The 25,562-nt window shown below is 33.0% G+C and overlaps 1 protein-coding gene across 1 annotated transcript in view; it reads right to left on the bottom strand.

The window, feature by feature from the left end:
• LOC145293874 (tetratricopeptide repeat protein 7B-like) overlaps window positions 1-25,562 on the bottom strand; it is a 197,870-nt gene that overhangs the window by 134,636 nt on the left and 37,672 nt on the right. The window contains exons 9-14 of the mRNA XM_080140624.1: window positions 24,125-24,208; window positions 23,468-23,572; window positions 18,747-18,919; window positions 15,595-15,667; window positions 11,410-11,570; window positions 8,650-8,766 (exon numbers count right to left, since the gene is read on the bottom strand). Of these exons, the coding sequence (XP_079996750.1) occupies window positions 8,650-8,766; window positions 11,410-11,570; window positions 15,595-15,667; window positions 18,747-18,919; window positions 23,468-23,572; window positions 24,125-24,208 (713 nt within the window). The remainder of the gene's footprint in view (window positions 1-8,649; window positions 8,767-11,409; window positions 11,571-15,594; window positions 15,668-18,746; window positions 18,920-23,467; window positions 23,573-24,124; window positions 24,209-25,562) is intronic.

Below are 25,562 nucleotides of genomic sequence, written 5' to 3'. Positions count from 1 at the left end.
TAGTTGAAGGGAAGATATATGGATTCATATGTTTCCTTTTATTTATTTATTTTTTTTTTTTTTACACACAAGAATCACCACTTATCAAGGCCTGGAGGCCACTTGAGAATAAGGGTTAACAGGTATACATTAGTCAATGTGATTATGGCGTAGTAAACATAAGTAGTGGGAATTTTGTAAATTTGATTACTTAGGGGGACAGTTCATCAAAAACTTGTTTACATTGGACTTGAAGACAATCACATTGTAGTCAGCTGGAAAGCAGGCAATCAGAAGAGAGTTCCACAGGCGTGCAGTTCTAAGAAGCTTTGTTCATGGAATCTGCATTTAGGTTTAGGCACAGATAAAGAGTGTGGGAAATTATTGATAGTGGTTTTGGCTAGACGAGTGTTTTTTGTGAAAGTTTGGCGAGGGGGGGGAACCATGATGCAACAGCTCTGACAAAACTTCACACTGGCCGAGACACACACATATATATCTCTGTACATGATTTGTGACAATGATACTTGAAGCTTAATGAAAATGATGATAATGATGGTGGTGGTGGTGGTAGTAGTAGTAACTGTGTTGGTAACAATTGATTTATGGTTAAACTAAGAACTAGCCACTGTTTTTCCTATTTTTATGCTTTCCAGTACAAAAAGGTAATGGTACTTTTGCAGTTTTACAGACTATGGTATTTTCTAAATAGAATTTTCAACTTAAATTCAATTTTTATTGTATATTTTGTTTATTAAATTGTTAGGTGAAAGTACATAATATATTTTTTTTTAAGTCCCCATGTTAAGAATGGGTTTCTAAATAATAACTATTATTCCAGCACTGACCCTATTCTACATAAGTACCAAGGTAATAAAATCTGATTGTTGACCATTCTTGATTTTAATGTTGCTTTTGATAAACTTAGGATGTCTCCTATAATTATCACGGCAGCCCCTTACAGACAGAATCTATTCATCCAACATTTGTTGTTGGCTAGTTTTTAACTTTGAAATAGTAATTTTTTAGCTCCGCAAATTAAGTGGCTTTATGCCTTGTCTAGAGCGACTGCCTTAAAACATATGTTTTGTTTTGTGATGAACTATAGTAATAAAAAATCTCAGTTACAACAATAACAAAATGTTGAACATAATAACTTTATTGTCTAGATCAGGGGTTTCCAAAGTTTTCAAACAAAGGATGGAGGCATTTGACTGACTTTTCAGAGCTACTGTTTTGCTCATTAGCTTTGCTTTATAATGAAACTGGTTTTATAAAACCTTATTCTTTTAATCATTTCCTGAACAAAAAGAAAAACCATCACCCTATATTCACACCTTTTCAATGTTTTTAATTTTTCCTGAATATTTTTAGGTTCTCTAGAAGAGCTCTGCAGGCCAGACTAAAGACTTTAGTGGGCCATATACTTTGTATATAAAATGGACTTTCCTATTGAGTCTTGATATTTGACGTTCAGGCAACTAAGCTGTCCAAAATTCACACAGATAATTTGTTTGTAGTAGTGAATTTTGGCATCACTGCTAACCTCAGTCAGTGCGAAGGATTGCTACAAGACAGAGCAGTAGATACCTATTGAGCTTGATCTTTTCAAGACTAAGGTCAACAGGCATCTCTTGTCTTCGCAATAATCAGCTTTCATTTTTGTTAGCTCCTTACATCAAGTGGCTTCATGCCTTGTCTTAATGCAGACTGAAAGTACATTTCTCTCAGTGGTTTTAACATGTCCCTAGATACTAAGCTTGAAATTTCTATGTCCCAGCACAATGCATACAGCATCTAGAAAGTCTCATTCAGTCACTTTTATTTCTCTATTTGTCTCATGTAATTGTAAAGGTACAGCATAATCACACTGATACATCGGTCCCTATCAGATCACCAAAGTTAAGCAACGTTGAGCTTGGTCATTACTAAAATGGGTGAATAATTTGGGAATTCCAAGCGCTGTATGTAGGGGGATGTCGACACCTTCCTGCAAAAGTTACAAAAACCTAACGTCGATATACATGCAACTGACGACCGCTTGTGAATTTCATGCTCCCATGAAACTTCCTCCTACAGAGGAAGCTGGTTAAACCCAGATAGGGTTAGTGCTGCTGCTTCACACACATGTAATTGTAACAGTGGAGCAACAAAAGAGACCGTTTTACTGTTTACTTGTAAACAGTTTAGCTACTCCTATTCTTAGTCTGTATGAATAAAAAAGGAGCTCTCTTCTCCTTGGTTTCTGGAAAAAAGAGTAACTGAAGTTGTATGCTCTTTTTTTTTTTTTTTTTTTTTTTTGTTTCCTACTGTGGACATTGCACATGTTAAAACAATTCAGACAATTCACCACTATTCAGTATCAAAGGAATAGCACACGCACAGACACACACTGATATATGAGTTGGAATTTTATATATCAGCAAAATAGTTGTTTTCTGAGTTAAGTCAACAAAATCTATGAAAGAAAGTGTTTAACTGGCCTACATTTAAAATCAACAGAGGACGAGATGTGTGTCCAAGTTTGGTTGCATTTTCAGTTTGTAAAAACAATATATGTATATTTAGATTGCCGCTTAAACAATTTTACAGAACAATAAAACACCTTGAAAGAAAATAATGGTATTAATAGAAAAATATACACAAAAAAAAAGAAAAGAAAAAGAGAAAACGAATTTCTTTCTCACTTCAAATTCTTCAATTATCAGACAGGTATATTAAGTACACAAATTTTTATTGTGTTTGTTGCGTATTCCTTGGCAATGTTGTGATTTTAGGATAGAATAAAGGGAAGGGATAGTTCCCTCAGGTGCAATGAGTTATACATTATGTACAACGGTGAATAGTTCTGTGGTCAGCTGAAGTCCTATGCGAGAGATAATTAGTTGATTGGCTCAACCATATGTCAGAAAAGATTTGAAATTAAAATCAGTTGCTGCTTGAATTTAAATGGAGATAGAATGTCATAAGTTAGAAGCACTTAAACATTCTATGGCAATGCCAGAAGCAATTCTTAATCAAAGAAATCAAACACTTAATTAAATCACTCTATGTTAAGTTGAATTATTTTTTTTATTCTTTGTAATGAAAAATCGATATTTGATTTTGACTAGCAATTTCTTTTTATCCTTGCATCATATTTGGGTTTTTTTTCTTTTTATATTAAAAAATATCTAATTAGTTCCAATTGTTTTCAGAAAATACTTATTCCGTCTAGGAAGAGTTTTAGTATGGAGACATTTTCTGAAATTAATAGAAATAAATTTCTACATTTCTGTGTCCAATTTCAGATAAAGAATTATATTTTTTTAAATATAAATACAGTAGAACCCTGAGATATGGCATTAAAAATTAGTAACAAAATACACTACAGCATATAATACATGTGTATATAATAAAATAATATTATAAATAACACCGTAAGGTGGGGAAAATACCATAACCAAGGGCCAGAAAAACATCATATTTCACATCATAACTTGAAAAAAAAAAAAAAGTATCCTAGGGGTTTATTGTATTAACTTAATTTTTTTTTCTTTTTTTTTTTACAAGGTGGTCACTACTTATCAAGGCCTAGAAGCCACTCGGGGATAAGGGTTATTGCGTGTACAGTATGTTAGTGTTGAGATTTGATAAAGTGTCTTACTTAAGGGGGCGGTTTATCAGGAATTTGTTTGGACTTGAAGACATCCAGGTTGTAGTCAGGTGGGAAACAGGCAAACAGAACAGAGTTCCACAGGTGTGATCTTCTAAGAAAAAAGCTTTGTTCATGGAATCTACGTTTTGGTTTTAACACAGATAAAGAGTGGGGAAAATTTTTGACAGTGGTTTCAGCTAGACGGGTGTTTTTCGTGAAAGATTGGCGAGGGGGGATCAGGGATTGGAGCTCAGACGAGCACTTGCCATGGAAGTAATGATAAAACAAAGACAGGCTCGCAACGTCTCTTCTGTGGGAGAGAGGTTGCAGGGAAGAGAAAAGGGCATCCCCCACGAAGTCTATTTTGTACTCTATCAAGGCAGGATAGGCTGTTTTTAGCAGCTCCTGCCCAGATGTGGCAACAGTACTCCATCCTTGGACATACTTGGCTTTTATATAGATAGAGAATTGGATCAGCAGTGAGATATCTTCTGGAGCGGTAGAAGGATCCTACCATTTTTCCAGCAACCTTGGCAACAGACTTGATGTATGTGTTCCATGTCAGGTCAGGAGTAAATGTCAAGCCCAGAAGCTTATCAAAACATGGAGCTTCCCCTAGATGAGAGCCATTCATTTCATTTGATGGCAGATGAGGATCAGAGCGTTGATGATGTAGAGATAGGAGCTTGGTTTTAGATGCATTAAAAGTAACCAGCCACATCTTCCCTCACTGTACCACGCACTCAAGATCATAGGAGAGAGAATTACGGCCTTTGATGTGTTGCCATAGATGGTGATGTCATCAGCATAGATGTCAACAAAAGATTTTAGTATGTGTTTTGGGAGATCATTGATGTAGATCAGGAAGAGAGGTGGGCCTAGGATGGACCCCTGAGGGACTCCAGCATTAATACTGAGCGTCTCTGATTTCTGCCCATCAATCACTACTCTTATGAGCCTACCAGAGAGAAATGATTTAATGATTGAGAAAACATTTCCAGTTATACCGTAGCTGGAAATCTTGTGATTATTTCTTACAATTATTTAATGTCACAAACACATGTAAACAAATTTAACATAATTTTCATGCAAAGTTAGAAGTGGTCTTTTATGTACTTATTAGGCATGCATATTGAATCCTCTTTATAGTAAGTCCAACTGCAAACAAACCAATTATTGTTCTCTTCCAAACAAAAATATGGACACTACTTTTATTTTTCAAACTAGCAGGGAGACCCGACATTGCCTGGGAGTGAATGATGATCAATGAATGTTTCACTTTCTCATATCTTATTGTTATCAAAATCAGTGTAATCAACCATTCATAAATCACATCAATTAATAGCCTGCTCTAGCTGAGGATCCATCACAGTGCACTAAGAGGAAGCTTCACATGCCTTCCTACAGTGACTTGTATTAGGTTGGTGCAAAAATAATATCGTTTTTTTTTTCTTTCAACTATATATACATATACATATATATATATATATATATATATATATATATAAACAACATTATTTTTGCACCAACCTAATAGTTTACATTGCACTGTAGAGAATCTACTATTGATTTTATAAAATTATTTTTATATAATGGCTTTAATTAAAGTTTAAAATGCAGAAGTCAAGTAGTATGCTTCAATTGTACTCTAAACAGAAACATTTCAAACGTGCCCTTGTCATATCAAAGAATCTACTGTTGTTTTTATATGCCGGGCCTTTCTGCTTGTGTAGTAATCAAACTTCTCAAAATGCACTTGTGATGTTTGGCTGTATAAATTGTATTACCTGTTCCTTCTTTCATCATATTTTTCCATTATCGATACTTATCAAAAACATTCTGACACAAAACCTATCTAAGAACACTGCCAGATACAAAGTACATTTGTGTGAAATTTCATAAAAATCGGTGCAGTTGTTTAGGAGTTCATAGGGAGCAAACTCGCACACACACACACAAAGTTCCTTTGATATAATAGTAGATATATAGATATACATTTCAAACTGAAATTATACTTATATTATTTAAGTAATGCAATAAAATAAGATATGCTCATTAATAAAAAGATGATTTTCCAGAATATCTAATAAAGCACAAAAGGTGTGCAAAAATAAATACAAACAAATAAATGTTACTAAAGTCAAAATAAGTTACTCTTCTATTTATCTGGACAAAGTTTTGTGTTTTAACTTATTTGAAAGTGTTTTTACTTTAAAATATAGGTAGTGTAAAATGTGTAGTGTTAAAACAAAAACCAAAATGGTGACCTCATTCGAGCTATAGTTGAACCTCGATAACCCTTCAAAAATCGAAAATTAAACAAAATACTGATAGAAACATATCCAACAAATGTAACCAATCATGTAAAAATGTAATGTTTTACCATTATTTGGTTTAATTTTCGATTTTTGAGGGATTATCAAGGCTCAACTAAGATCACCATTTTGTTTTTCATTCTAACTCAGCAGCCTTTACACTACATCTTTAAGCAAAAAAACAAACACTTTGAAATAAGTTAAAACACAAAAAACTTCTCCAGGTAGATAAAAAACTTGCCTTTGGTAACATTTATTTATTGCGTATTTAATTTTTTGCCTCTTTTTTGCATTGTTAGTGAAAATCAGCAAAAATCATTTGTAAATATTTAAAAATAAAAACATCTTCAATTAAGTAAATAACAGTTTTACAAATTGAATAAATTATAACTCTCATAAGCATCAATAAATATTTAAATCTTAAAAATAATACTAATTTTTTTCTCACATTCACAAAATAGTCAATTAAAATATTTAACAGGCCAATTATAAAAAAAAAAGAAACAAATGTTCTTGTTTCTTATAATAGCATATACTACATGTCCAGATCGTAAAATTATAAAACATAAGTATTACTAAATTATTTTCGGGGAAAAATAATTAAAATTAGAATAGAAATTAAGTTTTTTTTTTTTCCCCCTATTCACGTTCCAAAATAAATGTATCATGGGACAAGGGAGATAAATCTGTTTTCACATGATACCTGCAAAACTTTATTAATAAAGTTTTCATTATTTTTAACATGTAGTTGATGTAGTAAGATTTTTTAATCATTGATAAGTGATTTTTCGAAGTGGCGACTAGAAATCATAAAACGCTTATTTTTTGGTGATTGAGTTTTTTTCACCAACAATCTTCTAAAGCTTGTTATGGAGTGAAAAATGTCTTTTCAATCTTTATTTTGTTTTGATAAAACGAGCAAAGTAAAATTATTTAAACAATAAAAGGTTTAGTAAAATAATATCTACTTCTTTTTAACAAAGGCTGCTTAAAAAACGTGAAAAAATTTGAATGTTTATACTTTCAAATCTTATCATATTCGGTACATATTTAAAATCACACTTATTTAAAAAAATTACAGACAATTTATCTTTAGTTGACCTTTTACGACAAAATATTTTTGTTTACTAGCCAAATAGAAAAGTTACTAGCCAAACCCACATGATTTTTGGAATATGACATCTTTGTTCCATAATGAGTACATGAAGCATAAAGATTTTCTGTATTTTTTAATACATGTGTACAGATCAAAGAATCCCTGCATACTACTGATGGCAACTTTCTGTCTCTTGAGAAAATGGCATTCTTGACCTAGTTTTGTTCACTACAGCCTAATTGAGAACACCATGTCAATCGTTAATCATTTGGTCCAAAACCCACATTGTGACTCTGGGTAAACACGGTCAGCCAGCAGTTGAAGGCAGTTGAGGACCACCCATGCAAAGGCTTTTCCCAACGATGCTGAGGAAGGAGATTCTGCAATAGTTGTTACAGTCGCTACGGTTGCCCATGTTCTTGTAGAGTGTGACGATCCTTGCATTTCGCATATCCTGAGATATCATGCTCTCTTCCCAACAATGTAGCAGGAGCTTGTAGAGGTGATCCAAGAATGAGTTCTCCCTTCCTGCTTTCAAAATTCCATCACTGCCTCAAGCCTTTCCACAGGTGAGCAAGTTAATGGCCCCCATCAGTTCATCGATGGTAGGTGGTAAGTCGAGCTTGTCCATGGTGGGCAGCGGTGTTATGTTCTCAATAACTTTTAGATATTGCTAAATAAACAGCTCACACAATTCTGTATTTTTCAGATTCTAAAATCTTACCACCAAAATGTTGTCCTTCAAATTTATCTTTATGCAAAATGTGACAAACAATATTGCACCACATAACATAGTATACTAAAATCCTCTTCCCAAAATAACTAGCAAATAAAAGAGTTGAGAATATAAAATAAAATATGATCCTTCTTTTGAAGAAAATCTGGTACAGCAAACCTATTTTTATGTGTTATCTTTGTTATTCTTTGGATGCTCTTCCTTTTTAACTATAGTCTAAATTCAACTTTCAAAATATTTTTACACATATATATATACTCATCATCATTTGGTTTTTGTATTTAAGGTGCTGTGAGTATCTCAGATCCTGAAATGAGCAATACCAGGCAATGTCTAATGCCTGTTCTTCACATACTCCGATTCAAAGGGTGGATATCAGTCAGGTTGTATACAGCCAAATCACTTCTAACGCACTAAAGTCAGCTCTTTCTTGGTCTACCACACTCCCTAGTTCAGACGAATTATGGAGTTACTGCAAGATGTGGCATACTGTACATAGCTAAACCATCTGAAACACTGAGCACATAAGGCATCTATAATGCAACCGATACCAAGTTTCTGATAAACAGTTGAAGGGATCCTTCTCTTTAGTTTGTAGTCACATATCTGATTACAGCATAGGTCATTATGCTGAAGCCATTGCAAATCAGAAGTGAAAAGCACCAGATGTTATCAGCAAGAAAAAAATTAAAACATTAAATGAGTTACAATGATAATGGTATAGAGAGTGCTGGAAATCCGAGTCTTGCTGTCACTCAGATTCCAGGGAAAGTCACCAGTTAGAAATAGTTAAGGAAATCACAGTTAACAATTTGTGCGAGACCTCCAAATAAACATACTAAACATAATAATATCATCTCCCCACCAAAAAAAAAGTTATACTCACTCGTCTTGATGAATTTCATGTAAATCCTTCCAAAGTTTCAACATGTGTTTGCATGTGATCAATGCCTCTTCAGGACCCAAACAAACTTCTTCTAATCTGGCTTTTGTGAGCAATAAACTAAAAGAAAGAAAATGAAAGAAAAGATACATTTCAGAAAGATCATTTATGGGTTAGAAGCTGGAATGTCATGAATATCCGTAATAAAGTGACACACTTGAATGCAAAAAAAAGAAAAAAAAAACGGATGAAAACAATATTTACTTACTTGCAGCTTAATCTGAAAGGAAAGGAAAAAGTAGCAGGGAAGGGGAATTTATTAACAAAACAATGAAAATTCTATGAATTATGAAGAGGTGGTTAAGGATATAAAAGAAGTGGGGAAGGAGGAGGGAAATCTGGAGGATGATTTCACTGCTGTTCAATTTATTGATATGTAAGAAAGGGAAATACAATGTTATTATCATCATTTTTTTTTTTCTGCCTTTGTATCTCTAGTGAAAATATCCATCTTTGTTAGGTGTCTCAACTTTTCTTAAATTTTATAACCAAGAAATGAAAAAACTGATTTGGGGAGTAAATTTGATGATTAATCAGCTTTACATGTAATCCTGCTTGTAAAAAAAAAAAAAAAAAAAGAAAAAGAAAATAGCATAAAAACTTTATTATGTACTTATGTATGAGATTTTTAAAAAAGACAGTACACTAAAAATTATACAAATTTTATAAATTCATTCAGTATTTTTACTTTTAAAACATAAAAATTTTATTGGTGGAAACTGTCAGCAGACATTTTTTGCCTTATTAAGGTCAATGGACAAGGGACATAACTCAAACTAATTCAAGCAAGGGAAAAGTTAAAATAACCCTTCTCCTCCCCATGTTGAGAATGGCTTTTTAAATTTTCATGGGTTGGATTTTATTTCTTTAAACAAAAATTCTGAATGTATTTACATAATTTTGTTGTACACTTTTTTTTAACCTAATAGGTAAGTACATGAAGGCATTATGCAATTTTCTTCCTTTTTTTTTATATAGGGATTAATCTGGAGCAGCACCGTAAATTTTAATAAAATTTTTTAATCTAATATTCTTTTGTGCCAATTTTATGAAAAACAAATAAAATGATTGATTGGACGGTTATAGAATTTATTTTAAGGAAAGCAAATGTTAATGTTAGAATATTTAAAACTAATAAGACATATTGAATATTCTACTCTATTCTGTGTACCGCTGGTTACATATGGAAATTAGGGTATAATATTCAAATTATAAGGCACACAAATAAGTGACAGAGTTAATAAAAGGGAAGACAAAGATCTTAATTATAAATATAGGTTCAAATCTTTAGATTTCACAACTTTACAAAAAAAGAATATGAATTTAATGAAGACTTTCAAAATAATTTTTAACTATAGAATAAAGTTTTCCACTTTCTTATTAGAAAATTATTGGAAAAAAAAATTCCAAGAACTAAATATACTACACAATTACACATTTTTCTTATGGAGTAGTATATTTTTGGAACAAATAACCTAATCAAGTTTTTTTAATATGACTAGTGTAGAATATTTTATATGTGAACTGCATGAATTCAGAAATAATTGTAAAAGAATGAAAATTTTAGAGTCTGTCTGCTGAAATACTTAAAAATACAGATTTTGATCTGTATATTCATAGATCGTAGCTAAAAGAAAAATCTTGCAATTCAAGAGGCAAAGGGTGTGATTGTGTAAAACAAAAGAAAAAAGAAAAGGAAATATCTGTAATGAATTCATTATAAAAGTATAAGACTTTGATTTAATTCTTTTTAAAGTGTCATAAAAAAATCATCTTTTTCTGACTTGGCACATCGGATTTACTACAATTGTGAAGTCTACACATATGCAAATGATTATCAACATACACAATCTGACACAGCATTATCCAATCATAATCAATCCTATTGATTAATCCCAATAAAGTGTCCGTCCGTAATTGCATTACTCAAACTATCATTCTCTTTAAATTAATACACGTGTGAAAACATAAGACAAAATGTTGTTAGTCCAAAGGCAGGATCAGTGAAGGATAAATCCTTCTGGAATGAGACAATTTTTATTTTCGTCTCAATCCAGACTGTCCTTTTCTGAGGAGTAGGATTTTTTCTCCCCAATATTTAAAATTGATCTTATATTTAAGTTTGTCATCATGGGAAAGCAAGTAAATAAGGACAAAAAATGCCTGAAAAATAGTGGGTCAGATTGCTGAAACAATCTTTCACTTGGTGATACAAGCACCACAATTGAAATTTGTCAGGTTTGCTTCTGCAGCCATCTTGAAAACTGGCAGCCATCTTGAATTTTCTGATGGCTAACGTCCTTTTCTTAAAATGTATGTTCTGAACGTCATTTGTGCCAATTTTGGTGCTTGTATCACTAAGTGAAAGATTCTTATGGAATATTGAAATAACCTGCCCCACTAAAAGGTCAGGGGTTATGTCGGTTGAAATGTGAGAATAACATCTAAGATGAAAACAGTAGTTCAAATAATCCAGATAATTCAATAAGTTCCAAAATATGCCCACATCACATGAATTAGAAACCTACCCACTTATTAACCTATTGGTGACCTTGCGAGGTGTGTGGGGGGGGGGGTCAAACTTTGTCAATCATGCCTTATAACTGAATCCACACTTTATTCTAAAAGAATATTAACTCAATAATATTTAGCATTACAAGATCAAAAAAAGACCAAAAGATATTAAATTGTGTATTGAATTACCTTATATTTTCAGGATATTCTTCTAGGGCCGTTTCCAAAAATGCCACTGCTTCTTCGTAATGTTTTTGTGCAGATAATAACAATACAAGGAGATGTAATGAATGAATATGATCACTGCATTGTTTTAAAGCATTGCGTACAAATTGAACGGCTTCTGGAATCTAAATAAACAAAAAGGATAAATATTAAGACAATACAGACTGCAAGATAGTTTAAGCATTTTTTTTTTAAATATTAATAACAAATTTCTCTACACAATTTTGTTTATTTTATATATTTTCATTGACTGACTGACCTTCTGACACAATGGACACCCTCTGAAATGGTGGCTTTAAGTTTATATAGGATGATCTAATTCTTAGAATTCACTTTAATAAAAAAAAAAAAAATGCAGAAAAATCTTTATGATGTATGTACCCATCATGGAATGCAGATGTCATATTCCAAAAATCATATAAATTGATCAAGTGTTTTTCTTTTTAACTACGAAAATCAAAATTTACGATTTTTAGCCATTAATAATTTTATTAATATTTGGAATACAAACAAAATTTCGGTAGTCGAATGGAGTTGTAACCCTTGAAATTTTAAAACAACATGGTGGCTCCCAGCTCCAGGCTCACTTCCTCATAAAATGTGTTTTTTCTAATAAAAAAAATACCCTACTTTATCAATTTCCGTGATTTTTGAAATATGATATCTCTAGAAGTGTAAGCCATGTTTAGTTTCAGAACAGTTTCCGATGGTTTGTTGTTTTATACAAGTCCTGGGAGGTGACTGGTTTGCAGTAGACAGTTCTCGAGTTGGAATCCACAGAGCAAAAGATTCTTCCCATGTTGACACGAAGAAGAAAACATATGCAAAATCGCTACAGAAAGGTTTAATATTTATGGATCAATTCTGGTTTCTGATTGGTTGGTAGCAGGACATGAATTAATTCGATTCGTCAGTTCCTAGCAGCATCGTTTATAAATAGAATCTCCTGACTGTGTGAGATCATACCCCATTATAGTAAAAAAATATTGTAACAACATCTTTGTTCTGTGATGAGTAAGTACATCATAAAAATATGTCTTCATTTTCTGTATTTTTGGTTTTCAATTAAATTGAAATCTAAATAAGGAGCAATGATCTAAATTATATTTCGGGATCACCCTACAGTTTTGCTATCCTCAACTACACTTCTCTTCATTCAGCATTGTTCAAGTTCAGTGCAACGAAAATTCCAAGATAGTCAGAAACAATGCTGAAATCTGCAAAGGATGAAGAGTCCAGTCCATACTTTCATCAATAGTTAGGTTAGGAGAGAGAGAAATGGATTCAAATCAAAGGTTATTAGAGCAGTGACTTTATATACCTTTTTGAACTTATAAACCTGACGTTTTCAAAGGGTCATCCATCCAAATACTTACCAGACAATGTTACTTAACTTGAGTGATATGAGAACCAATGTATCATCATAATTCCTTTATCTATTTTTAATTGTTTATATTTTTATGGTGTAGTGGTTAGAGACACAGACAATAGGCTTGGGGGGTGCTGGGTTTGAGTTGTGTCAAGATTAATACATCACTTTCACTTATACTTTTCGGAAACGTATTAAGCCATATATCCTCCATCAGATCAAGTCAATAACTCCTCCCTCTCCCAAGAAAAAAAAAACAAACATACCAAAAATAAAAAATCTGTACAATGTACATACTCCCAACAGGAAAAAATATCATACACCAAAAATCACATAAATTGATCAATTAGTTTTATTTTAAAAAAGATTAAATTTAACGATCAAATGACAAGCGACGATCTCTCAATATGATTTTGCAACTTTGCAGGACAAAGGAGATAATTCCAAATAATTCTAACTTTTGCAAAATTTTAAAAAGCCAATCTTAACATGGGAAGGTGAGCTATGAATTCCTATCTCTTGCTTCAAAATGATTTTCTTTGTAAAAATAAAACTAATCAATTTACGTAATTTTTGGTATACAATATTTTCTTACATCACAGGCATATACATCATAAAAAGTTTTTCTTTAGTTTTTTTTTTCATTGAGGTGGAGCGAGAGGATATAGACTAGTTCTACTTCATTTTGTTTTTTTTGTTTTTTGTTCACAAAAAAATGATTAAAATTGGAAAAATATGTGAACAGCAAAATAAAAAAATAAAGCTTGCAGATTGATTTTGTACAAGTTATGAGTTACCTCCCTTGTATTTTTAAATTATCTGCATTTAAAATAAAATACCCACCATTTGACAAAAAGGATGTTACTCAAAATATATTATGAAACACACATTAGATCACTCTGTAGAAGTTGGACTTTTCCACTAAGATCTATTATTGATAATAAAATATATAGTGAATGAATGACAAAAGTCTATATTCCAAAGTTCATGATGTTGACCATCCTACAATTTATTCCTTTTATTCGGTTAACATTTACAATTCTTGACAGTATCTGTTTAATAGCACAAAATCAATCACTTAATTATTATATCAATTAGTGAATCTATTTTGCCCTTAACTCATCAGAAGAAATAGCAACAATCAATCCATCAAAAGGAAATTAAGTGCGTTTTGACATGATTAAAATCCGAAAATTGGAAGAGAAGCTGTAAATACCTTGTAATATGTTTCAATTACGCCATTTTTAATTAATGTTTTATTTAATCATGTCAAAACGCACTTTATTTTCTTTTGATGGATTGATTGTTGCAATTTCTTCTGATGAGTTAAGGGCAAAATAGATTCACTAATTGATATAATAATTAAGTGATTGATTTTGTGCTATTAAATAGATACTGTCAAGAATTGTAAATGTTAACCGAATAAAAGGAATAAATTGTAGGATGGTCAACATCATGAACTTTGGAATATAGACTTTTGTCATTCATTCACTATATTGCTCTGTAATTAAATTGAGCTTCTTAAATAAGGATTGGTATATATTATAAGGAAATAAAGTAGATTTCCACAGAAATATATATATATATATATATATATATAAAAGTGAACATGTCTGTGTGTGTGTGTGTGTGTACACTTCCATACGCAATAACTCTCAATTTTAAGTCTACAGATTCGAAATTTGATATACAGTGTACTGAGATTTGGGAAAATCTTTGTAATCCGTTTTCGGACAGAAATTTGGCTGTTAAGGGGTCAACGTTTTGACCTTTGAGAACTCTAGCAAACTCCTCCACCAATTTTGAGTCTAAACACTTGAAATTTTAGATATAGGTTCCTTGGACATGGATCTAACTTAATAACTTGATTTGAGACACAAATAATAAATGTTAAGGCGTCATAATAGGGGTCAAAGTTAAAAAAATTGACCTTTTTTTTTTTTTTTGTATTTTTTTGCTCAACATACACCTCTAAACACCTGGGCAACAATGGTCTGAAATGCTAGTATATTGGTTGGTAGCAGGACGTGAATTAATTCAATTCGTCAGTTCCTAGCAGCATATATATATATATATATATATATATATATATATATATGTTTCATTTTACTTAGGGGCTAACACTTGATGTCTATATGAGATACATAGTTATTAAAATATTCCACTAAAGTCCTTTACATCTCAAACACTGAGTTAGTAAAGAAGTTGAGAACATAATTTTCCTCTCCCCAACTGATCATGTAAGTATGTTATAGTATGTCTTTCTTGTGGTCTCTTGGTCTTACTGGATTCCAGAACAAGAATGCATCTAGTCTGATGAAGTATCCAACTTAGTGCTGTTACTTGACGCAACATCATTTGAAGCTGTACCATTCCTCATAAAAGCTATTATAGGTTAGCCATAGCAAGGAGACCTTATTTGGACTGTGAATACTGTGTTATTTTGAATATTTAGTCTGAGTTTAATTGTAGGGAAAAGTATCCCTATTGCCAGGTCGCCCCGACAAAAAGGGTGTTACTTACAGCAAGACCTTAGACAATTGAGGATAGCATCTCGTAGGTATTCAAGTTCTCTCATATATATGTTAGTGTGTGTGTGTGTATATATAGATATATTTATCAAAAAATCATTTGTTTTTGTCTTTCTTTCTCAACATTGACAAATTTCCATTTATTGCATAATGTTAGCCTTCTAATACTTCCCTAAATACATATCACACACAATGCTTCAAGCGAAATACATCTCGTTATTAAAAATAAGATAGTTTTACTGAACTTACCTGTCTCTGAATAGCCAACTGCAGGGAGAGATGAAAGTTGGCTAGGTAATCATTGGAATCTAATTGATACGCTCTGCAACAAAAAAGAATTTACATACTAATAACTGATTCAATTTTTTTTTTCTTTTCATTGTTTAAATAGAAAAATAAAAATGCAATTTGTCACTAGCCATAAAATAACATTTCAGAATTTGTGAGATGAGGACTGATAATTGTAATAATAATTGCACAACGTTTTGGTTAATGTAACCTCTAATCTTCTTTAGGTGCATCTTTTTGAACTTAGGAATCTATATGGAATTTTGAACATAATCGACAAGAGTGGATTGTTCTCGTTTTGTCAGACATAATCGGGTAAAAATCTTAATTTTAATATCATTTTTTGAAGCTCCAACCTTCAAACAACTGTCACTTAAAACCGATTGGAGTTATGGCATAACAGTAAACAGCAAGGAGGTGATGGTAGTTGAGTGGTTAACAACACAGACTAACAACCTGGATGTGCCAAGTTCAAATCCAGTTTGTTCCACAAAAAACTACTTTCACTTAAAATGTTAGCAACCTTCATGTGGTCCCTCCCAGAAGTACCCAATATTTTTCTAGAATTAATTCTGACTAGAAAAATATCAGGGAAACCAATGCCAACAATAAAATCTCCAGATTCATACAATATGATAATTAAACAGCATTGGTTAGCAATCAATTCTAACTACAGATTAAAGGTTAAATTCTTATGATAGGCTAATAACTATGAATGATATAAAAATGAAAATTTCTACCAGATCATGGCTAGCAAAAAGAAAACAATCTACCTTCATGAATTAAATAAAGTTCATCATTCCATATAAATTCTTAAGTTTAAAAAGATGCACCTGAAGAAAATTGAAGGGATATCAGCTGGAAAATAACAACTAAGATGGATATATATCCAAATAATATACAACATACTCGACCATTGTTTCCTCTAAGCCTTGCATAAAAAATAGGTTGGTTGGTTGTTTTTGTTTAACAGTATATGATCCATTTCCGGTTATTTAATGTCGAATGCAGTAATTTTGGCAAAAATTTTTATGCTTCAAGTTGTTTATATCTTCTAAATATTTATTCATGGTGTTTGGTTTGATTTTTTGTTTCTGACTTTGCAGAACATGATTTAATTTTGCAAAGGAAAACAAAAAACAATGACATTAACATTTGATGCGTTTTTGGTCAGAGAGCCAGTATCTTCAGACAGCCTGATCTGGTAGCACCAGATGCCCTAGCAGGGATTACCACTCTTGACCAAAGTGGACCTGACAGTAATAGTAAATAAGAGGTAACTCTACAACTCTAAAATTGGGCCTTACCACTGGATGTCTTTTAAGGAAGGTCATATCCATCAAAAGTAGGGTAGATTGGGTATCTTAGAATTTGTGAAGAGAGAAGATCTCAATATTCAAGATCCAGCAAATTCAATCTGGTAATATTTACCTGCGTCTCCTCAAGGCGAAGATGTGACACAAGGTCGTTTTTACTATGTGTAGGTAAAGGAAGTTTCAAAAATAGTCTGAAAATCCCACCAGCATCTTCTCACCACGAGAGCAAATAAACCTCATCATATCATCATCATATTCAGGTTAATGTCAGTTTTACATGCTGGCATATGTTGGACAGCTTTAAGAAACTGACTTCCTACAACTTATCTCTGGTTAGGTCTTTATTTATCCTTCTTTGCCTCGGGTCCATTTTTACAACTTCCTCCTATGTTTTCCTTGGTCTTCTCTTGTCAACTGAACCTGCTACTTCAACTGTTCTGCATTTATTGTCCCAAGACCTCTCATCCATTCTTTCAATATAGTCATATGTAACGTAATCCCTCATTGAGGAGCGTTAGAACTACACTGAGGTAGCTTTGTATCCCCGGGTAACACCAGATAACCCAAGGATTTAAGATAGAGAAGATAAATATATATATTTTATTTCATGTCAAAATAGATATTGTTTGAAACCAGAGAAATATATTTTTACAGCTAAAAGTTGATGACAGAAAATTTTACTTATAACATTGTCTGGCCTTGAATGAACTCACAGTCGATGTCAGAATTGACATCTGACCTTGAAAATCATGAGAATGAGTAATTTAGATTTCAGGTATGGGAATGGTGCCCACTCAAGGACCTGGGGCTTAGGATTTCGTGGCGAAATCTTATTGGCTGGGGAGAATTTCCACCCCATCCACATACCTTACTATATATACGACTGTCATGCGAAAATTAGCGAGAGTAGAGTTGGGAGTTGAAGCAGATTGCTTGTTGAATCCGAGAAGAGACGTGACCCCTCCACCTTCCTCATCCAACCGTCTGTCGCTGTCTGTGAAGAGATTTGAGACTTTGGAAAAACTTATTACGAATTGAATGAAAATTGTAAAAACAATTTTGTACATAATTTTGTGAAAATTAAGCTTCTATAGATAGATTACATGAGTTTGTCTTTCTTCCTGCCTGCTGCTTCGATATTCGCTTTCAGCATACCAGATTTCATGTAACAACCTCAAAGAAGACTAGACAACATGAGCCGAGATTTCTAGAGAAATAAGAGTCCTAACTACCTTTTCGGGTGAGCGGTTACACATATCATCAAAGTCTACTCTTCTGCACACATTTCCCTATACCGTATAAATTTAATCTTCCTTTGAGGTCATCAGATCTAATCCAGTCTAACTTAATCTTGCTCTTATGATTATGCATAATTAATTATTGCATGAAAAGAAATATGAGAATGATACAAGGTTGTACAGATGTTTTGTTAGCTTCATAATATCATTGGAGCACAAGAAGGAGCTGCTGTTGCTGGTATGATTGAAAGAGTTAGGAATGAATGGAGTAAGTTCAGGTAATTTCTGCCATCACTAACTAATAGAGCATTACTAATAATAACCAAGAAAAGAGTCTATTAAGCATGTGTATGCAGTGTGATGATGTATGGAGGTAAAATCTGGTCAGTGAGAGTTGAGGATATGTGTGGCAAGAAGAAAAATATGAGAATGATATGAAGGTGTACTTTGAATCCTAAAATTTAGACAGTATAAGGAGATGTGTGCAGAACAGATGGCTCTGTTGGTAATCGATAAAGCCACGTATGCCAAGTCAAATCAAGCGAGAAAGAAGACTTACTTATAAAAGGCATTCAGTGCATTTCGGTTTTGTTTCTGCCTTTCCTCTTGCATCTTTATGTCATTCGCTTTCATGCTGTACCCGACCCCCAGCACAACGTACAGACGAGACTTTAAGGGATGATCACCACCAATGTTAATTGCCTTCTGCACAAATTGTATACCTTCATTGTACTGAAAAAGAAATCAGATTTTTTAAAAAGATTTTGGAAAAAGAAATCAGATTCTTAAAAAAAGTTTTTGAAAAAGACAACGAAAAACAAAATGACACAATTATTGGTGCTCTTTCAGGATGTTGTGTCACAGATAGGAAGTCTCCAATGACACAGAGTGGATAAGCTGATAAACTCTTTCTTTTGTTTCTAAACTGTGAAGGAGAGTGGTCATGTTTGAGACAATTACTCCCTTCTCTATGGAGGATTGTTATTGTTGTATGTATACTGCATGCAGTAAAAGAAAAAAGAAAACTTTAAGCATCATAATTAGTTTTCTTCATGTTATTTAATCAGACTTTCCAAGGGCTCCTCATGCCACACTTAGTGCAATTCAGTTAAATAACTTTAAAGCCTATACAACCCCTACAGTCAAAAATGCTCTGTAATGCATATAAGTGTTTATAATTATTATTAGTAGCTATTTTATTTTAATTTACATTCTAAATGAATCCCAGGGACTGACCAATACTTTTAGAGGTACTAAAATTTTTATTATAATTAGCAATAGTATTATAAGTTGATTACGTTCTTAATCTTGTTATCAAAATGTTACCATAGAATCATTCTAAAGTCTTCTTCAAGTGTATAATCCCTTAAACTCCTCAGTTTAATATTCACAGGAAATATGAATTAGAACAAATATGTTGACGATATTGCCAAGACTGCTGCAAAGAAGATAGGTTTTTTTCTACCATGCAAGAAAATTACTCCCACCAGAGAATATACTGTATTGTTACAAAACCATAATTCACATATGCATGGAGTATTGTTCTTACATCTGGGCTGGTGCATCTACCAATAGTCTTCCACTTTGAAGCATCCCAAATCTAACACTATTGGCCAAGCTCCAACCTCTGTCTCTTTGCTGCAATGTTGCTTGTTTTATAAGTACTTTAATAAAATGTGCTCTGATGAACTTACAGCACTTGTGTCTCAATGCATATACTCCTGACTAACCCAACAAGCAGAAAATCCCACCTTTTCACTGTTATAATCACTAGATGTCGGAAAGCCTTCTATTCTAATAGTTTCTTCCCTTGGACTGCTAGACTTTGAAATTCCATTGGTTTCCTGCTTCATTGACTGTACAAACCTGCCTATTTTGCGGGTGAAAAAAAGAGTAAAAAAAAAAAAAATTTAATTAGGACACTGACTGATGATTGCGCACATTATTTTTAGCAAATGGAAAAAGAAAGAGTCTTTTTTGAAAATCTTGAATGAATCGGCCTCAATTAAGTCTCAAGAGATAATGGATACCTCCAATAAGGGTAGTTGTGCAATCCGTGAGTCAACACTTTTTGATTCTAGTGGCAAGGAGAAGTCCAGGACAACTGAAAACAAAGCCGAGATAAGCAGAGAGCACATACAGTATCTGGTATTCCCAAATTGTCACCCATTTTAATACTGGTCACACTCAACATCGCTTAATTTTGGTGATCTAACGGGAACTGGTGAGTCAACATGATGATGCCACATAAAAATCTTACTAAATAATGATATCCTTAAGTCAAAAGCAAACAAAAGAACTAAAGTCAACATAAGTGCTAATAGTCGATAAGAAAGAAAAAGTTACACATCACAATGAAATATGTAAACACAATATACAATAATAATTCATTTTTCTTTGAATCTAGTTACAACTGTATAATTTCATCAAAGGAAGACAGTTTATGATTGGTTTCTTGTGATTGACAAGGACAGATGAGAATTAGCAGATTCAACATTTAAAACACTGCAAAATTCACAATCTAATTATTTTACTATGTAGACAGCAAATAGAACACATTTTTTGTTTAAAATATTTTTTTTCTCACAGACTTACAAAATCTAAATGGGACACATCACCAGATCTTAAAAATCAATCAAGAAAAAGAAAACATTTTGGAAATACCTAAAGTTATAGTCAAACTCCTTAGCTTAACATTTACAGGCAACATGAATTGGAACAAATATATTGAAAACTTTGCCAAAGTTACTGCAAAGACAGGCTTCTTCTTCTGTACTAGAAAATTATTCACACCAGAGATCATCCTATATCTTTACAAAGCCACAATTTGCCCATGCATGGAGTATTGTTGGCACATCTGGCTGGTGCATCTACAACTAGTTTCTAACTCTTAGACAGGGTTAAAAAATCTCTCAAACCTAATAGGTCCCGCACTATCTGTCAAGCTTTGTCTGTCCCATTTCTGCAATGTTACATACTTGTGTTTGTTTTACAATACTTTAATGAAATGTGTTCTTATGAACTCAAAGCACTTCTACCCCCTCAATGTACATACTCTTGACTAACCCGACAAGTAGCAAAATCCCGCCTCTTCACTGTTGAAGTTCCTAGATACCAGAAAGCCTTCTACTCTAAAATTATTGCCCGAAAGAAAACACTACAGTTTTATTTTTTAAATTTTATTGAAAAAATCAATTCAGGTAATTTGATTGCATAGTAGAGCTGACACCTATTCGATGTAGCCATCTTCAGCCTCAATCACCGCCTCGATACAGGTCCGGAACTGGGAGCATGCCTTTTCTACAAGCGCCAGCAGAAGTTCATCGGATGGTGACAATCAGCTTGGCTTTGATATTGAGGGCGGTCATGTTAGTGATGTTCTCAACGTATGACCAAACAAAGTAATCTAGTGGGTTCAGGTCGAGGGAGGAGGGAAGAAATCAGTGAAAGAAGGGTACAAAGTCGTAGCACTCATTCTGAAGCTAAGCCTTGCTCTTTTTTATACTTATGGGCCGGTGCCAAGTCCTGCTACCACACCCAGGGTCTGCCAGTGGCCACCTGATTGCACCAGGGGATCACCACACTCTTTCACACATCCAGGTACTCTTTGGTGTTGACTTTCAAGCTGACTTCAAAGATGTGAGGTGGCATGATGTGGCCCTTACTTGAAACCATACCATAGACAATAACTGTGACCAGAAACAATGTTTTCATCACCCTGGGCACGTCCCTGTTATACGTGGCAATCCAGCAATGCATTTTGAGGGTGCTGGCAATGGTCCTGTTGTCATAACTTGGATCAGTAGAGACCATGAGTTGTACAGCAGCGCATCTCCGATCTCGCTTGTTGAACATTGTGTCACTTTCAGACATGATAGAAGGCTCCTATTGCTCTTGAGATTTGTACACAACTGGCCAACTAGTAGTCTGCAACAAAAAAAGAAAACTGTTTTTCATCAAATGGAAATGGAATCATGTTGTCTTTTCTAGGGCGACATTTTTATCGTGCCTCTCTGTAATAGTTTCTTCCCCTCAGACTGCTAGACTTTGAAATTTGCTTCTTGCTTCCTTGACTGAAGACTATGCTGCATTATGTTCCTTTATTTAACCTGCAGAAGTTTAAATGTAATGGGAACAGACATCTCATTGCTGAACTCCCTACAGTTCCCTATTAGACATGATCCCAAATAGTATCCCCTTATGTGCCAAGTTGTTTAGGGTGAATATCAATTAAAAATAAAGTCTGCTCTTACTTCTCAGAAGTCCCAAACTAGTATCCTGGTCTTTCACACATGAATTTTTTCCAAGTATATTGTCTAGAAATACAATTGTGTAGTAAGTACAAGTTTAAACTTTGCAGAAAACATAAATGAAAGTTCTTTTCAGTCAAATTCTTTCTGCCCCGGAGCAAACAACTCATTGTTTTTATAGCAGTTAACATAGTCGTTATGCAAATTACCCCTTCCATACGTCTCATATCGTTTGAAGTTTCCTTGCATAGCACAAGTGATGTTATGCCAGTTATGATGAAATGATAAGCCCTGTAGACGGAGTAGCATATACTCGTGGCTTAAGACTTTGAATGTGTTTGGTTTATAACATCATTGCTGATTGGTTGTAGCAGTCAACTTCCTTTCTCTCTTGTCCAGTCAAAGCAAGTTGACCACATGACTGAGTTTATAAAAGTGTAAACACAGCAATTCTCTCTCTTTCTTACCGACTTTCACTGACAACACACTCCTCTGTTGGAACGCAACTTCGCCCGGGCTTTTGGCCCTGAGTTGATGAGAAGACAAACAAACCAACATGGCTACCTCCACACACAGATTTCAGTGCAGTACACACATGAATTCTCCTTCTACGACAGGACTCTCTAATCTTTTGTCCCTATCCATACATGAATGCCGGCTTCTACTACTAACTTCAACATGCATTTTTCAACAGGTTTGTCTAATCTTTCATCAACATCTCTACACAGGAACTCTTCCCAATGCTAACTCTTTTTATACAAGTCATACTAACAAAGAAAATCAATAAAGTAATTATTAAGCAATACAATAATTCTTATTCTACAGCTCTGCCCATTAAAGACCCACTCTCTCCACAAAGTAAATGATGGCTATTCAGTTACAATGGGTGCTATGTGACCGCGACTTATCTAGTTGCTAGTGTTATATCGAAGTTTTTCTACTCCTGGACTAATTGCCCTGCCAAGTCTTCAGTCTAGACTACCCTACTATTTTACAATAGCTGGAAATACATAGACACATAGAAACTCACCTGATATAAATATTCGATACAAATACGAGCAGCTTGTAATAATAATGTTGGGTTTTTTGGTTGCTGCCTTGCACATTCATTAAGTACCAAAACTGCTCGACTATACTGGAAAAGAAAAAAGATAAATAACAATGGTAATAATAAGATAAATGTTTAACCAATAAACAACTCATTAAGATTCTTAATTTATGTTAAATTTTTTTTCAAAATATTTCCTTCGTTTACTATTGTCTACGCACTAAAAAATAAAACCGTTTACTAACTTTCATTTCTGATATCAATTAATTGTAAACTGAGCTGTTACTTACAAACTGTGTAGACAAACGTATGAGAATTTGGGGCAATCCAAGCAACTTCCAGTTTTGAATCTCATCAGAAGTAAATACTTAATCTGAAGATCCCGCTATATTACATTCCTTTACTTAATCTATTACGTTTATTTTATTTAATTTTTCACATATAATAATATGCTCGAGTTTACATAAAAGTCAAACATCTTCTTATAGATCTTCTATTATACATTTGCACAAATTATGAATTTTTTCGTTTGTGTATAACAAATACATGATCACTTTATTTCTAAGCTGATGTATTAAAAATACCCATCAAGCCGAAATAAAGAATGAATGAAAAAAAAAACAAAAAAAAACAACTTACTTTTCCGGTACAAATGAGGGAATTTGCAAACTGGTACCATATATGGAATTCATCAAAAGAAAACCGCATTGCTCTTTCATAACTCTGAAAAATTAAGTTTTGCAATTTTTTAGATGCAGATTGACATGTAATCTGGATTACTCTGACTACTATTCTCATCTTCATTGATATATTCACAGTGTTTCAGTTGATGTAACATTTATCAAGTGTATTTTTTTCAAACTTGAGAATGTTTATGCTTGAGTAGAAAACCGATACAGGATTTCAGATTAAATAAAAGGTTCAATTCAAAATTCCATACATGCTGCAGAGTTCAACTAGAAAGCTTTCAAGTTCGAAAAGATACAGCTGAAAACTGAAATGTCATGAATGTAACAACCAAGAAGATGAGAACAATAATTGAATTGGCTAATCCAAATAATACAAATCTGAAAAAAACATAAAAAACCAAAAAAACAAGGCTTAGAGATTTAAAAAAATGAGAAATAAAAATAAGAGAGATATGAGCATTAACTTGATTATTTGATTGTTTAGTTTTACGGCATATCAACCCTTTTGGGTTATTTAATACCAAATCCAGTCACTTTGGTAAGTTTTATGCTTGAAGTTCTCTATATCTGCAAATATTTATTGATTGTGTTTGGTTTGGTTTGGTTGTTTTTTTGTTTTTGTTTTCACAAAAAATAATCGAGTTTTGCATAGGAAAAAGGGAAAAAAAAACAATAACATCAATTTCTGGTACATTTTAGGCCAGGAAGCCGGCATCATCAAACATTCTGATCTGGTAGTACCAGATATTAACTAGATGACATATTCTAGTGTGTATTTCTGTCTCATACAAAATTGAAAAAAAAAAATCAATGGAGAAAAAGTCACAGACAGTTAAAAACAAAACAAAACAAAAAAAGAAGATAAATATTATCTTATTCATTCTTTTCTTCTACATTTCTCAAGATGTTTCCCTATTTATTTGGCTCCCCAATGCTGGGTTGAACAGAAACGAGAGAGGAAAGATAATGAAACACCAAGGTCTTATGTACAACATGAAAAGAAACTGGAATCTTGGATCTCCATCATTCCTGTAATTAGAGGAGCAACCGGACTTGTGAAAAAGAATTTAAAAAACTATTTGGCAAATATACCCACTGAACCAAGTGCAAGAGAGATACAAATAATTGTACTGAAAAGGTTGGTTAGAATTTTAAAAAAGATTTCTCAGTAGGAATGTATGAGATAACAGATGAATGTCTGCCATCCAGTAGGATGCCCCATACCTAGCTAGAACAAAATAAATAAAAAAGAAAAAAAAGAAAAAGAAAAAAAGACACATTGTTAGTTTTTAATGTGAAAAAGTTTTCTGGATCATTTCCAGCATCAAATTAATTAAAAAAAAAAAAAAATTAAAAAAAAAAAAATTAAAAAAAAAAGCCTTAGATGA

The sequence above is a fragment of the Euprymna scolopes genome, chromosome 15, assembly GCF_053919585.1.
Source record: "Euprymna scolopes isolate OS-2025 chromosome 15, ASM5391958v1, whole genome shotgun sequence".
NCBI lineage: Eukaryota > Metazoa > Mollusca > Cephalopoda > Sepiida > Sepiolidae > Euprymna > Euprymna scolopes.
Note: the sequence above shows the minus strand (reverse complement) of the source record. Positions and strands in the feature narration are given on the sequence as shown.